General features: G+C 46.1%; 1 protein-coding gene across 1 annotated transcript in view; it reads right to left on the bottom strand.

The window, feature by feature from the left end:
- Positions 1–314: 314 nt before the first annotated feature.
- The window catches only part of LOC147438957 (uncharacterized), a 46,097-nt gene continuing 28,990 nt past the window's right edge, over positions 315–17,421 (bottom strand). The window contains exons 3-6 of the mRNA XM_086484912.1: positions 1,630–1,806; positions 1,462–1,545; positions 1,258–1,339; positions 315–1,165 (exon numbers count right to left, since the gene is read on the bottom strand). Coding sequence (XP_086341038.1) covers positions 732–1,165; positions 1,258–1,339; positions 1,462–1,545; positions 1,630–1,806 — 777 coding nt within the window. The 3' untranslated portion in view covers positions 315–731. The remainder of the gene's footprint in view (positions 1,166–1,257; positions 1,340–1,461; positions 1,546–1,629; positions 1,807–17,421) is intronic.

Below are 17,421 nucleotides of genomic sequence, written 5' to 3'. Positions count from 1 at the left end.
GTAAACCAGCTCACCCGTCCTACAGTGGCAATCAAGAGCTCCATTCAACTTGAGACATATTGACCGTACTTCTACCCACAAACAATTGCCGATGGATCAACAAAGCTGCCCAAGCCCCAACCTTACCTGCAAATTCCTATTCACCAATATATGGTTAATGTTCTTTCTTGAGGCTTACTTTTATTGCTCAATGATCAAGGCTTTTACAAAGCAACAATTAAGCTATGTGATCTTTTTTGCTTTAAATAGTGGATGCTATTTGGTAGTGCTTGCATTTGTCAACTTAGGCAGCACGACTAAAATACAAAATCGCATTTAGGCAACATAAGTGTAGATTTACCGGTTTAGGCATCAAGTACAATGAAAAGTCATTTTAGTCGGAAGCTTGATGTAAGCTTCACAATTAGCAGATTAGTAAGAGTCCCATCACATTTGGGACTCTGGAGCTTGGGATTAAGTGACGCAGAGAGATTTATAGCACTTTGAGGTTGAGGTCATGATACATCCCATTGTGTTAAAGAGGTAAAACCTTACAAATGGTAATCATACATAAGAAGAGGCTTCATATAGTACAAGAGTTACTCTGCACACTCCCGGTGCAAAAGATAATAATGATTAATCTTTAAGGATGATCTGAACGAGAGAGCAATGCAATGGCAATGATGAGTTTTGGCATTAGCAAATCAGATCAGGAATGTTCTGATGTTGAGATTCCAAATACATCCGCTCTGTCATTGTCGTCTTCGGAATCCGCCAAAACCCTTCACAACACCAAGCACCAACACTCTCCCCACAGGTCCCCCACCGATCCCACAAGCTAAAACAAGCACACCACCAATTGCAACCCACTTGCAAGCATTTGCATGCCCCCCCTTTACAAGCTCCTCTCCTTGTATTTTACCTAGCACCTCTGTAGTATTAGACTCCTCAAATAAGGATGGTGGAACCCTTGTGCAGACCTGTGCCAATGAAGCACTCAAGGACAGAGTACTCGACGTTTTTCGATATGCTTGGTACTTCCGAAGCCCCGGTTCCATTCTCTTCACCAAAGGCCATATCAATTTTCTCACTCCGAGTTTTGCGAGGTCCCTTTGTATGAACAAATCTTCTGAAAGCAGAAAGGTCACCTCACATGCTGTGATTTGACCTGTTTGTGATGACTCAACTGGAAAGAGAATCATCCAAAGGGTGAGAATGCTGCAAGTATCACATGCACAACCAGCACCTAGCCTCATCTGATTGGCTTAACAATGTTACCTGCTTGGATGCACCAATCACAAGAGAAAACGGCAACTCTTCGAGGCTTTTTCTTTACAGGGATGTCCTCATGAGATACAGCCTGCATTTGCACACATCCTTTTTGACAATACCAAAAACACAGAATTGCACTTTAAAGGGTTTGTGTTGTTAGGTCAGGTGACAATACATGTCGTTTACCCATTAACCACAAGGCGTGTTTACCTTAGTGATGCAATAGAAGACACCCTCACATTCATAAATTCGTCTACTCATCACATATTCACGGTCGCTACAGAAGATTGGGAACTGAAACAAACCCAACATAGCTCAGTTAGAAGAGAGGGCTTGCACATGCAGCTGAGGATTTTGTTAGCCAGGAATTTCGATTACCTTTTTCACCCAATGGCTAACATTTTCTCCCGTCTCAAAGCAGCCTTCTACACACTTTGCAGACCTTATTAAAGAATCCCATTCGTGCCGAAGCTCATCATCCCACAAGAAATCTCTCATCATCTGTGGAGTAGCATTCTCAAAAATGTGGCGGGTTCTGTACTCCGTTGGACCTTCCTATAGAAGACACCAGATCAAAACAGTTAAGAAAGGGCAATGTTTCATATTGGGATGATTTTAAATCCAAGTATTCAATGGACACCAGAAAGGAATCAACTAGCTTAAGCCCCATACAGGAGTAAAGGGCAAAACAACAAGCACCAATCTTCCGTTCGATCCACACAAACAGAAAATACATCTCAATGTTCACCGCATTTCCCAGAAGACTAACTGCACCATTCACATTGTAACCTCAAAATCTCCCACTGTTGCAACAAGTCATGTTATAACTTTCATTACTTGTCATGGCACCGGTATCAGAAGTAGGGAAAATCACCAAAACACCCCTTAAGTTCGCGGAAATTCCCAAAATACCCCTCAAAATTTTATAAATTCCCAATATAAACTGGATGGAGTATCCCAATTTTCATTGTCTAGTATTTTTTTCAATAGAAAATTATCTTTAAATGACTTAAGGCGAAACTATTCACCGCTAAGCTCTCAATTAGAGGCATTGATGGCACAAAATAATGAATGATTTCATCTTGAGTGCCTACAATACCATCTAAAATCCTAGTTCCATCGTCTTCTACACAGGGAAATCCAATCTTCCTATGAAGAGTTGCAAAAAAAAAAAAAAATGGAGATGTTTGCGAGGTTGATGAGGGATATTTTGGGAATTCTAGAAAAATTGAAAGGTGGTATGGGAATTTTTGGCCAAATATGAAGGAATTTCTGAAATTTGAGGGGTATTTACATAGGAAAGGCTAAAGCACAATGCACCACATTTGATTGGGGGTCACATGCACATGTGGCTCTGGCCACCTACTCTGGAGTCCACGTAATTTTAAGGCTGGGTTCAGATGGTCCGGTGGAAGAAGTTCCAAAAGGGGCGTCTTGCCTACATGGCGTGGCTCAATTGGCATGGAGCTTTGGCATGTTTTTCCGGACCCACACCAGAACTGGCAAGCCCCCCCCCCCCCCCCGCGGGAGAAGACATTTGCTTCCGCCTAGAAAAAGTAATTGCATGCGTCCAGCTAGGATTGAATCCGGGCCTAGCCAACGACACGACGAGCCATCCACGTGCCCAAAGCTCATTTCTTGTGTGCCCCCGCCTGTTGTGAGCATGAACCGGCGGAAGAGGAAAATATGACTGCCTCTTACACCGCCCTTTGTGAACCAGGCAAAAGAAAGGCCTAAGGATTATATCTGATACCGATGTGAGCCTTTTCCAGCCTGCATGCCCAGATAATTAGTAGGCACATTTCATAACCTCTTTCTTTGCAAGCAATGATTGTACCTACCAAAGGTGGTTTTTGTTGCAGGTTATCCAATGACGTGATATTGTAGACTAAAGCACTGTCGATCGTATGTCCCTAGTCACATGGAAACTCCGTTTCGGGGACTATCCGATCGGAAACCCTGTTTCCCGTCTCCTTCATGCCATTCTTTCGGGAAGTTTAAAAGGTTGCATAAAAATATAACAATAAAATGTCATTTCTAAACCGTTCCTTTGAAACAAGCAAGCTGTTTCCGTTTAGGTTGTTTTGCGAGTCTTGTTTCTACAGCTAAGGTGGCTGTGGCCATCATTTAGGGAGCCTACACATGCTGACACCATTGCCAATCTGGACGGCTATCCAGCGCCTTTACCTGCAAGGGTTCGGGATAGTTATACAAGCTCACTTTTTGGGTGACTCTACTGGGAATAAATACTGCTTTCAGACCCTGTCAGTGCCAGCCTTTGGCGTTTGTCTCAGCAATCCACAGAGGTGCATCACCCTTCTCCGCTTACTAAAGAACTCACTTAGCCCTGGTGATTCCAAACCCCAATTATTCTGTCAACTTGCTCAATGTCTCTCTAGTTTCCAAATGTTCCCTCAATCCCTTGCTAAGCTCTCGTGTCCATTCACACTTACCCATCTCCATATACTCATAAGCCCTTTTGCATTGTTTTCCCTCCATCACCATTGCATCACACGACAATCATTTGCATGATGATGACACTGCCAGTAGACTCTAGACTTCACACACATGCACAAGTGATATCAGATGGATTCTTCTCCCTTACCTCTCAGACAAGATCCGTTACTCTTACATAGACCGAATCCTTGTCTACATATTGGCAAAAATAATGACTTCCATACAAAATATGCCACATACCCCTTTCATGGCTTTTATACACAACATAAACATCACTTTTTATGCAATTTTTAGGCTGTTTAAAGTACAAGATGCCATTTTAAAAATACTTTTTCCAGAATTGACCAGACAGACCTTGAAAAGCCCATATGTTTCAAGTTATAGTTGCACAAAACGCCGTTTCGGACCCATCAGAAACAGCGAAACATTACTGTTTCTACTTTTCAGAAACACGTTTCGGCGCATTTATTTTTTGGGGGTCTTTTTTTAAGGCGATTCTGCGTGGGTTTGCGGGTAGTGTCTACTCCAGTAAAAACACATGAAGATGTGCTATGCAAGCCTGCAACAAACTACGAAAACAAACCAAAAAAAAAACTATTAACAAGGAGTTCCTCGAGACAATGTTTGCAAGTCTTGCAAGCATGGATGCACGGTACACTCTGCATACCTCCCACAGTCCCCCGCATACCACATGCTCCCCCCCCCAAAAAAAAAAAAAAAAAAACCCAACCATCACACACACAGTGAAATTCAGAGGCAGGGCAGTTGGCTGAGGCCAAATCTCAGAATTTCAAGGGCCAGGGCTCCGGAAATTTGCAGATTGCAGCAGCTTGCAAGTTGCCATCATGCCCAAGGACAATGCATGGAGCCATGTGTCCGTGCTTCATGTATATGGAGAAAGTGGTGGCTCCAAGCATTGGAAATGTTACTATTGTGGCTTGGTAAGAGAAGGCTTTATCTAAGATCTCCATATAGCACAGGCTATATGTAACATCTCCATATAATATACTATCTAGTCTATTTATATACTTATTATTATTCCCATTTCCCCAAAACTCCGTTTCCCAGCCTTTTCTGATTCCCCGTTTTCAAAACGGCTGGCAACTATAGTTTTAACGCTACTCAAGAGATCCAAACTTGCACCATCCACCTCATGCTCATCATACACAAAGTATGTATATTCTTCACATATCCATCATTATCATCTTTGGCACTCTTGAAAAGCAAGGCATCATCTTGTACCATGAAGTCTTCATCAACACATCTCATTATGGCTTGGTCTACATGGACAACAAAAGGCTCTTGCATCACATCATCAAAGAAATAAAATCCTCACAAGGAGGCTCCAGCATCCTTAGATTCCAATCAAAATCAGCCTTATGATCTTCTTGTGCATCCATAGTAGTCCATACATGGTTGGAAAGGCATGAAATAACATCATCCTTTTGAGTATCCACCACGCTTACTTCATTGAGTCTACTTCAATTTTCTCACATACCTTAGCACTATGCATCTCTAGCTCATCATTCTTGCTCTTGTGGATCATGTCTACGTTCATGACAATAGCCTTCAATTCCTTGAGAGATAGAACTATTTACACATTCCTTTGCTTTACACACCTCTTCCTCAATAGTAAGTGGCTTCTCAAGTTTCAACTTTCATGACCATCTTCAATAACCCTATACAATAAATCAACGAGGTGTATATCGTCTATCTTTGGTAAAGAATACAAACCTGCCATAAGCCTTATCTTCCTCAACCTTCATGCTCCTTAGCTTCTTCAATTCCCCATGTGATCTCAAGGTATGGCTCAATTTGCTTTTGAAACTATCCAACCTCTCAAATCTCATATGTGCAGCATCCAACTCCTTCATTGGCATCCCTTTAGCGTGCTTTATAAACTTCTCCCATTTCATCCATAAACATCATTAAACCTCTTCCAAAAACAACAAACAAACTCATCTTTATGCATAGTTAAGCTCTTCACCTTGGACCAAAAGCCTGATTTGAAGTTGACATCAGTACAATATCTTTGAAGGAAGGCTTATTCCTATAGTGCCTAAGAACTCTTATCATCATCAAGCCCATCATCAAGCCCCTATACCATGAATACGCATCACCTTCAAGCAAGAGAAAACATTCCCTCCCTATAAAGATTGCAATTTTACTTACCTAAAAAACCTTCGGGTCTTCAGTCGACCTTGGAGATTCCATGATGACAGCTTACAAGTAGAAGGCTCGGCTTGACTCCAAGGAAAGACTCAATTGAAGATCCAAAATGGGTGTAGTGGGGTCATCAAAACATGTCAAGGATTTGGGGGTGGTGCTATAACACCTCCATATTCACATGCTATATGAGGATGAAGAAAGTAGCTCTCACACGAAGATATGCGCAATCTCCACATACAAATTTTCTCACCCTTACACACACACAACCCCATCTACACTCGGCTAGCTTCCCTCTACACTGCCATAGTCCCACCTATGATCCAATGCACTGAAGGGAGAAAAAAATGGCTAAATTTTGAGGGAAAAAACGAAGACAATTAAGAAAACACTCTGCACATCTAAACATAAAAGCCACAAGCTTCACATCATCTCACCGATCCTTGAATTTGCAAGATGGGCCTCCATAGCTGCTCCCAAACATGCACTTAAACTTATCCAAAGCCATTCCAATCAAGACTTACACAAGCAGCCATAATCTTCAGCCCAAAAACGCAAAAAAAACCATGGAGAACATTGGGAAATACTATTCCATTCATATGTGTAACAAAGGGATTTTATTGACAAACCCAAGTCCCAGACACGCGTACAAGAGAGCTCATATCACGTAGCTAACACTATCAAACAACATGAAGAGGGGTGAAAATGCAAAGGTCCACACCCATCTTCATGGCCCTCTTGAGGAGAGACACACCCTCAATTCAAGCCACACAACCTTGCATGCACACACGGGCACCTCTACTCTCAACCCCCCACCACCATCGCAAGGTACAACACCTGCTCCTGGCACAATTCCATCCATAGAATTTGTACAAAGTATGATTCATGCATATGTGTGCTGCAAACAAGCATAAAATACCATCTCTCAAACTCTGGCCCGCATTATTTCCTAAAAGCTTGTCACATAGTATTTTGGTAGAAAGCTCAACACTTTCCATTTTCAGATTTTTGGGAACGATACCTATATCCATGTTTCAAAGAAACCAACGGGGAAGTTTCATTCCAAAAAAAAATTTCCGCTACAACTCTCTTTCCAAGGGCTATTGTCTCTTTGATCCATGGAGGCCAGAGATCATACTGTAGTCTTCAATGAGCATGTTTAGTGTTGATGGTAATGAGGAGATATCTCTTGCCCCCAACGGAAGGGCAAAGTTCAAACTCGTCAAGTTACCCAGGTAGTTGCTAGATACTTATAGCACAAAAGTGAGTATTGTGTGCCTCTTGATTATGAAGGGGTTACCTCTGTGAAGTATGCTGAAGCCTCACTCACTCACAACGTGAACTGCAAGACAGTAAGGTACTAGGTTCCCACAATGCAGAAGACAAAAAAGACAACCACATCGCATTTGAGAGTCAATTTGAACACAATGAACACTCAGAACTTCAGATATAGCGCCCCAAAGATGACTACACGACTATGACTAAGACCAATGACTGGCCGGCAGCACGCCCAACTCCAGAAAAAGACTCAGACACGGTACAATGGGCCTGTAGAGGCTAAGGTGCTACGATTCAGTTCAATGAGGACTTGTGAACATCCGCCTAACAAAGGTTGAGGGTAAGATAACTTATAAGGGCTAGCTCACTAGGGTGTGAAGGATGGTACCTTCCACACGGTATCACCTTGTACCGGTGTCGTAGATATACTTTTTTTTCCGAGAAAGAGATCCTTCCATTAGTTAATAAAACTGCCTATAGGGCTACAATCACCTCTGCTAGAGAGGGCTACAACAACAACAAGGGGAGACCCCCAATGAAAAAACAGAATATGTACAATGGGCTAAATCAAGAGATGGGAGGAGGAAAGAGCCACACAGGTGGACGGTAGTGCCATCTAGGTGTCCCCGACTCCCCTGGACCATGGTGAAAAAAGGCCCTAGGCGCCAGAGTCGCAGGAAAGCCTCTCTGCGCTCCCGCATGCGGTCGGAGCTGCCCTGGAGTCTCTCGAACTGGCCCCTGAGAGTGTGAATCAGCTCCAGCCAAAAATCCCGAACAATCTCTTCCGAGGGGACAGGGCGAGCCTCGAAGATGCAAAAGTAGCGGGCCCACCAAATGAACCAAAGTGTCAAGCCGCATACGAGCTCCCAACACACCTCTCTCTCACTGCATCGCTCCTAGGGGGTAAGCTCTGTGGCTAGTTGAAGCGTAGGTCGACCCCCTTGTATATACCTTAAGGAAAGTGCAAGGTATAGACCCATGGTAGTCACCCACAAGACAATATAACCATCAGCTCATCATGCGTAGCATTGACTAAATACCACGACATCCCCACTAACGTCGTCAGTGCCCAATAGTGGGTGTAGAACTAGGTACTAACATATGCTCCCAAACACAACACACGCCACACCCACACACACATGAGCATACATCAACACATAATTCAGCGTACTCAGTTTTTGTCATGACTCCGGAGAGCAGACTCAGCCATAATGAAGCCTAGCACTAAAAGAAACATTAAATCGGAAAAATTAGCACAAAAAATGAGGTAGTTGATAGGGCATACGCACCACAAAGATAGAAAAAATTAGCACAATATCAACTGGTCGTAACTCGGACGAAAACTTCACAATGTGAAGTCTGCATGTCCGCTATACGACTAAAAAATATACCTAGATGAATCCAGGATAAGCCTAGATTCACCTATTAAGGAAAGTGCAAGGTATAGACCCATGGTAGTCACCCACAAGACAATATAACCATCAGCTCATCATGCGTAGCATTGACTAAATACCACGACATCCTCACTAACGTTGCCAGTGCCCAATAGTGGGTGTAGAACTAGGTACTAACATATGCTCCCAAACACAACCCACGCCACACCCACACACACATGAGCATACATCAACACATAATTCAGCGTACTGAGTTTCCATCATCCTGGACCCCCTTGGATCACTATCATCCTGCTGGTGGAAGCCAACTCAAACTGGAGCGCAAGGCCCGTAAGTGTGGACCAAGTTGCAGCACACCAAGTGTACTGCCGGCGGGCTGTGAAAAGAGCCGGCATCAGCCGAAGAACCCGAAGCCAAACCTACTGTGCCATGGGGCAGTCCCACACATAGTGTCTCTCCAAAGGGTGACCACAAGCTGCACAGGCTGCCGAAAAGCCAATGTGCACTAGCCAGCTCCCAACTATTGTAGCTCTGTGTGCAACTAGCCACGAGAACAAAGTGACTCCCCGCGGCTCTCTGGAGTCCCACAACCACGGCCAAAAGCCTGACAAGAACTCAACTGTAAGACCCTCCTCCTGCCAGCGAAGTGCTGCAGTAGGACGAGCCTCTCTCCGTGTTGCCAGTATGTGATACCCCACACAAACAGAGTATTGAAAGAAAGGGATCCCAGGGTGGTCGGTTGAAGAGAAGGGGTCTCTCCAAAACCACTCTCCAGGGTCCCACTGCACTCGTGCCAAAGGGCAGCTCTCGCAAGCCCAAAGCCTCCACTGGCCTATCTCAAGACATGATGGGTCAAGATCTATGACACAAGTCCTCCCACAGACACCCACTACCCGTATCCTCTGAAAACAACACTCTGCAACCTCTGGAGCCTCTATTGAGACTGTGTAGTAGACCCTCGTCCTTGATCTCGAAGAACATGGAGGGTACGGACTCTGAGCAAGCACGAACTGCAATGAGGACCTCCAGTCGCGTGAAGGCCCCCATCCATCTCGGAGCTGCTGTCTCTAGAGGAGTGAGCAACTCAGCTGGTAAGGCCTTTGTGGCACATGCTCTACACCCCTCTCATGCCCTGTAGCTGGATGCTTTGTACCTCCTCTGGCAAACCTGTAAACTGAAGCCAGTCGCCTAAAATGAGTGTTGGACCCATGACTACCAACCAAGTGGCCTCTCTTAAGTGCTAACCATGGGGTTCCAAATGTAATGGAATTGGCCCATTTAACTTGAGAGTAGCAGAAATTAATGAGAGTACTTTTGAGAAATGACTTTGTAAGCATAGCGGGTGAACATAATTGAAGATAGCAACATAATCATAGCAATTAGTTAACTTGGCACGATCAATACTTTTGCAAGAGAGAGAATTTAGAGAGCATGACAACAGTTGAGGACCGGATTTATGTGGAGCCGGTCCCCCCTCCAATAAGCATTTGTATTATGATTTCTCCCATTAAGAGAGACTTGTTACAATACAATCTTTGTGTTCCTTGTAACCTAGGTGATGCAATGAAGATGGAAAGCTTCATGCATCACAAGCATAACATAAACTTGAAGAAAGCTTTAACTATCCCAAGCCTCAGTCCCAAGACCTCAAACACCTTCGAAGGTGGAGAGAGCTAGCAGGGAATGAGGGTAGGAAAGAGGAAGAAGAAACATTTCATGGGAGAAAGAATTAGTTCCTCACTTATCATAACTCTTCTTGCCAGCATACATAATAGCATAGTAATGAAGAAGAAGGAGATGGCAAGCTTAAGCATTGAAGCATGGCTCTTGGTTGGATTTGCACTCCATAGCCAAGAGTGTTGGTGTAGGCTCTCAACCTCTACTTGCTTGGAGAAGGAGAGGGAGCTCTTGCACTTTGCATAGCACACAATGAGAGTGTTTGTGAGTGTGTGTGGGTGAGTATACCTTCTAAGCAACCCCCTAGCTTGCTTGGGTCGACCCCCCCTTGTAGCTCATGCTTGAAGCTCATTGGACCCCTCCAGGCCTAACCAATCACAAGCAGGAAGCATTACAAGCAGCAAGGGTAGCCTTGAGACAAGTGTCCCCCTTTCCCCTTTGAGAGAGAGGACTTGATAAATGCAAAATCAATTAATTAAATTCCTAAATTATCATTGGACCCCTTGGGTGGCCAACCAATAGGCTTCAGGCACACCATGAGGGCAACATAAGGAGGAACTTGACAAGTGTCCCTTCTGCTTTCTTTGTACCATGCATGCCTTGTGTGAGTGTGTGGGTGTTCTCTCTCATCCCCCCTCATGTAGGGCTCGCCCCCTCCTTGTAGGGATTGAATATTTGACTTTTTGACACCTCAAGCCCCTCATGCATAGGCCCAGTTCCCACCACAAGCTTGGCCCTTGAGCACTTTAAGCTTGGGCTGGGTTCTCACCTCAAGTGCAACCCTAGCATCTCAAGAATGACAAGCATCTCAATCATCAAGCATCTCAAGCACCTCAAGCACCTCAGTCATCAAGCATGACAAGCAGGACTAGCACCTCAAGTTGGGTCGGGTTTCCGCCTCAAGCTCAGCCCTAGCTTACCTGAGGTCAAAGGACTTTTAAACACATTATTGGAGGTCTTCAATGAAGCTAACCCTAAGGTCTTATGCTCCATTGGTTAGCCTTGCTCTTTGATAGACCATCTCTCATTTGGGCCCCTTTACCATTGGCCCCGTGTTGAGATAGATCTATAAGCACATGTCTATATCTTAACCCTTGTTCCCGTTTATTCTCCCACATTAAGTGATCAGTTTAATATGAGAAAATCATTTGGGTTGGTTAGATATTAGATATTAGATTTTATGACACCAAACAAGGGGCTATCTCAAGCGCTCCTCCGTGCACGTGGACTGGTGTTGCTCCAAGCCACTCCGTAGTTGCTCCCAAGAGCGAAGCAAGCTCGCAGCAAAACGATCCTCCAATCTCCTGCTCAGACCAACTCTACGCATCTCTATGAAGATCCACCTGATGGATGAACTCCAAGGGCCTCCTGCATGACGCACTCAAGCTCTCAGCCGCTAAAGCAACAACTCTTTCCAAGGCTCCTCCCCTGGAAGCAATCCTCTGACAACAAACTTCCCAAGAAGGGCTCTTCTCTGCTGTGCTGGGTCTATAATCCCCAACCCCCTCTGAGAACATGGTAGAGGCTACTTTGGCTCGGGCTGATTGAGTGTCCCGCCTTGACCAAAGAAAATTCCTTATCAGCCTCTCCAACTCGCTGATACAGGAGCTCGAAAGATCCAGCAAGATGTAATGTACCACATAGTAGCCAACAACACCTGGTTGGCCACTACAACTCTGCCTACCATAGAGAGCCGTACTGAACTCCAGTGTAGCAACTTCCTCCTGATGGACAAGAGGAGAGGAGCAGTCTGCTGCTCAGGAGACAGGTCCAGGCCAACCTGACAGCCCAAGTAGCGAACTGCAATCCCTGGGGGAACCCATCTGAAACCCTCACTTGATGACCACTCAGGTGTCGGAGCACTGCCAACACAGGAAGAAATTGTCTTCCTCCAGCTGATCAGTGCACCTGACGCCCAGAAAAACACATCAAGAGCCTGCTGACACCCGTGCAAATTGGCCTCTTGGCCCTCCAAGTACAAGGCTGAGTCGTCGGCAAACTCAACATCAAGAAGCTCATCTGCCCGAATACGAAGCTCAAGGCCACGCAGGCCAACCTGCTGAGAAGTGAAGAATCTGTTCATCGCCTCAGCATAGAACAGGAAGACGAAGGGGGCAAGAGGGCACCCCTGCCTGACCAAACGAGCGAGTAAGAAACGTTACCCTCGGCCCCTTGCCAAGCGAACCTGGCTATGCGCACGCCTATACAGAGTTGACACACCTCTGATCCAAGCATCTGTGAAACCCATCCTGCGTAAAATGCCCTCCACGCTTATATGTTCAGGAAACCCATGAGGCAACCCTGAACCTACATAGTGATCCATTGAGCTCTGCCTCTCACAATAATACCTCTGCCCACAATGGCCTGCTGCAAAGAATCCGCAATAGACATACTTACCCCTCCCTGGATACTTTCAGGTCCAAATGCAGCTGACCAAAACATCTCATAGAGACCACGCAAAATCTGAACACATCGTCTAATGCGGCTCTCACACAGATTATGCTCCTGTAGCATAAGAATATCAATCTCACCATCCACAAGGCATCGCTGAAGCTCCTCACGCAACCGACCCGTCTGACGCTAAAACTGGGGCCCTCCTAATCCCTGCACATTCCATGAGACGATCCTCATGGAGTCGGTGAGAGAAAACCGATGATGCAACAGCAAACAACCTCACTATCTTTGAGGCCGGTTTGGATGCGGATTACAGCAACCTCTAGACAAGCGCATCTGGAGTGACTGTCCCACCCAGGCCTAGGCCGAGCGTGCAGCACGTAAGGCTACTTCCTCTGTCCAAGAATCCTCATGTACGTATACATAACAAGGAGGGCTCTGAGTGTCAGCAAACAAATGCACACTATGTACCTACAACTTCCTCTGTCCAAGAATCCTCACGTACGTATACATAACAAGGAGGGCTCTTAGTGTCAGCAAACAAATGCACCACTATGTACTTGCAACCTGCTGCATCCGGCGGCATCACGCTAAACTTGGCTAAAGGCCAAAGTGTCTGTACCAGATATGTCACCCCTAGGTCCCCTGTGTGGTGTGAGAACTCAGTGGCTTGAATGTGGAGCGAGTCAAGAACTGTGTGCAAGGTCCAGTCTGTAGGATCCCTGCCGCACAACGGAAAGGAGAAACCTACCGCTGTATCCAAAGCCTCAGTGCCTCGAGCTGCGAGAAAGAGGACGTGGACTCAAAAACAAGCCTCCTTGGGAGAAGAATCGCCTAGGAATTGTGTGAAGCTATAGTCGAAGAAGTCCCATCATCTACGAATGCCAAAGCTAGTCAAACCCCAAGGGACTGCTGCAAAAGGGGAAGTCTAAACCAAAAGAGGCGACCTCACATGGGGCTGTCCCTCCCAGGCCGCGCGGCTCGTAGCGAAAGCACTACCAAGAGAACGCCTCACTGCAGACGTGTGTCGAGTCCCTTGCGTCTGAGGAGGAGTGAGGGAGGGGTCGGGAGATGAGGTTGAGGGTCCCACCGGGGATAGATGAGGAGCAGGAGGTAGAGGTGGAGGTGGAGGAGAGGGAAGAGGCGGGGGAGGCGGGGTAGGTGGCGTCTCAGGGAGGAGGAGGGGGAGGCGGGGGAGGCGACGGAGCTGAAGAGGATGGAGCCTCCTCGGGGGGGTCCTGCTGAAGAGGGTCAAAACAGTTCCCTGTCGGAACCCAATGCTGTTGAGCTGTAGGAGGTCGGCCACCAGGGGAGCAGTGTGGCTAGCCCGTCCCTGTCGGCAGCGGCCAGGCACCTCCTGCCAACCGTCAACTATCTGATCGCTGGCCTCTACCGATAGATTATCCTCTCCTCAGATTATGCCCCATGGTTGTTGGTGGTGAGGGTGGACCTAGTAGCCAAAGTGGAGTCGATGAGCGAGGAGGTAGCCCCTTCATCACCAAGAACAGATAGTCTCAGTGGTGTGCTAGAGGTGCTCTTATTTTTTGGCATGCACGGTGGGGCCTCTGTGAAGTTTCACTTTGAGGTTTTGAATCAGGTGTTTGTTGGAGCGCTCATGTATGATCGATACCTGAGCACAGTCTAAGGACCCTCCTGTAAGTCCGCTCAAGAATCCTCTCAGAAGCCCTCTTAAACTTTACTACCACCACCATCACCCGCTGACACCCAACCGAAGTTCATCCTCACCTCTCAGGTCTTCTCTCCTCAGCTTAGTACCCTTCTCCTCCAAAAATCAATCTCTGCCACCTCAGCCAACTGAGAAAAACCCCGGTCCTCCAACTTCTCTCCGACCTGTATCTTGAAGCCTCACTCAATCACAAGGTGCCTTGCAAGACAATAACAGCACTAGGTACACACAACGAGTAGACAAAAACAAAATAACCATAACGCATCCGAGAACTCAAGCTAAACAAGATAATCATTGAGAACTTGAGATACAAACACACTTGTTGAACTTGGATTGCCCCAAAGCCGACTTCAAGACCATAATCACGACTAACGATTGGTAGCACACCTAGCTCCAGACCAAGACTTAATCACAAGGTACAATGGGGGCGCAAAGGTTCAGTGGAGTGAGGTGCCGACTCTAGATTGAGACTAGGACAAGAAAGTAAGCACAAGATTTTTTGGCGATAAGAACTCATTCAAAATTATGGTGTCAATGGTCAAAGAGTGGTTGTGTTGTTTCATTCTCGAAGTTCTCAAGATGTCATCCGTGAGGCTTTGGTTAAGCATGCACGTCTTCCGACTATTCCCATTCCCACCTTCCCAATGCAAGGGATTTTTTAAGCCATGCCCCTCTCTCTCTCTCTCTCTCTCTCTCTCTCTCTCTCTCTCTCTCTCTCTCTCTAAGGTCTCTTGGGATAGTTTCCTTCGCCGTTAAAACTCTCTTCTTCTTCTTCTTCTTCTTCTTCTTCTTCTCTCTCAAAGGAGGGAGAAAATCAACCCTCAATGATTAAGGAGCAGGTGAAAACTCTACGGGAAGAGGAAGAGCAGAAGGCATGAACAACCTCTTCATGGGCAGAGCACTTTTCAAAACACAAGAGAAGGTTGATAAAGCTGAAAAGTGGATCGAGGACGCAAAGAAAGGAAAAGATAAGATGCCTGAAGCCACATCGATATCCACTATCATCAATATGACAATTGAGGAGGAGCAAAAGAGAATGACTATAGCCCTTCATGTGCGTGTTGCAGGTCTCAAGGACACTGGAAGCGTTACGCGTAGAAGAAGAGGTGCAAGAGCTCTTGAAGCACATGGGTATTTCTAAGCCCACACACAGGTGCTTGGAGAGTTGGCAAGAAGGGAAGTGATGAGAAAGGAAGGCCCAAGGAAAGAGCACTCATTATACGTTTCCCTATGTTGGAAGCTAGGAAGGAATTCCTGAAGAAGAGCAACACTCAAGCAAACTAGGATATTTTTGGGTGATGACCTCACTCTAACACACGTAGCATACATGCAAGAGCTGATACCAGAGATCAAGGCGGCGAGGGAGAAAGGGAAAATTGCTTTCTACAGGGGAGGGAGAGTAGTGGTGTTGGAAAAACGCACCGCATGACAATGCGAGACCTATGGGACCAACCTTAAAATGGCAGCATGGAATTGTAATAGATCAATGAAGCTAGATGTAGGCACATTTGAGGATAGATTTAAGGGAAGAGACATTATTTTTTACTCGGAAGCGCATAAGACTCTTGGCGGCACATTACCTAGAGTGACGGGATACCATTGGGAGACTACTTGTAGGTAGGATATGAGATCAACACATAGAGGACGGGGGTGAGGAGGTGTGGCAGTCCTATTCAGAGAGGAGCATCAACCCCTCATTCGTATTGTTCGAAGAGATGAGCAGGTCAGATATATGTGGGTCAGAGTGAGCGGAGACAGGGAGGCCACTCTACATTGCAATATGCTATTTTCCCCCCATCACATCTCATTATGCATCACCCGGGGGCAATCATCCTACATGATATTGGATGAGGACATATGGGAGTTCTCGTTCTCCTGGGAGACTTTAATGCTAGGACAGACCAATCTCAGACAGCTTTCTACGATACCTAAGAAGAAATGTTGAGAGAATTGGATAAGAGTGAGATGGGATTGGCCAGGTGTTCCCAAGATGAAGAGCACACTGAATATGGAAGATATCTGACAGATTTGGAGGCTGCACATGGACTGGCCATCTTGAATGGCCTCCAAAGATTTCTAGCGTCGAGTGGGTTCACTTGTTTTCCTCATAGAAATGGGGCTAGCACAGTGGATTTTCAGCCTAGTTCCATACCATCTATTCAAGACTTTCGCGTATTGGGGTACCACCGTTTCATTCAGGTTCAGCACAGCTCAACTGGCACAGACATCTACGCATACCCGATACACTTTCCTCTAGGGGAGCTCACATATATTTTGACAGAGACACTACAAGATGCAGCAGCAGAGGCATACCCACACATTGAGCCTAGGCAGCAACGACGTTCTGGGAGCATACCCCAAAATAGCTAGTATGATGAGGAGTGTAGAGAGACCAGAGCCCGACTTCAGAGGGAGGTACTTCTAGAAGTCATTACTCACAGGCAATCACGGATTGCTTCTCGGTGTTTGGTACGCAGAAAGAAGAGGGCGTTTCTAGCTCGACTAGAGCAGGATTTATATCAATTGTTTTCGAGCCAGGATTCAAGCGAGGCATGGCGACTCTTCCATGAACACTCCCATGAACACTCTCCCCCACCAGTCATCGGAGGTATGGGGTCAGTATGCATCATCCCTCTACACAGTCTCGGGGCAGCCACCTCTTCCAGATCCGCCAGAGCCATGCCCACACACATGTGCTTTCTTTACCGCGGAGATGGTAAAGAAAGCCTTTGACATGATGAAGACCAAGAGAGCATATGATCACGATGGCCTAGTAGCATAGCATTTTATACATGCTAGAGATCTACTTGCAAAGCTTCTAGCAGTGATGTTCAACCGTGCCATCTGAGAGGGCCTACCTGATACTTGGAGTTTGTCCACTAGTCAGGGGATCCTACGGAGCCTCGGAACTACCGCAATATCATGATTGAACACACATTGGCACGGTTGTACGAATCCATCCTTGAGCAGCAATTAAGTAGATGGGCAGAGAGAGAGGGTGTACGGGCAGCACGACAGGCGGGTTTCAGGAGAGGTTTTTCTATTCTTGATCATAGACATATTCAGACACTCAGAGCCATTATTGAGGAGGGGAGATCATGTGGGAGACGGCTCTAT

This window comes from Adiantum capillus-veneris, chromosome 16 (genome assembly GCF_014529385.1).
Source record: "Adiantum capillus-veneris isolate H3 chromosome 16, ASM1452938v2, whole genome shotgun sequence".
Lineage (NCBI taxonomy): Eukaryota > Viridiplantae > Streptophyta > Polypodiopsida > Polypodiales > Pteridaceae > Adiantum > Adiantum capillus-veneris.
The sequence above is the reverse complement of the archived record's forward strand: the minus strand, read 5'-3'. Positions and strand labels throughout refer to the sequence as shown.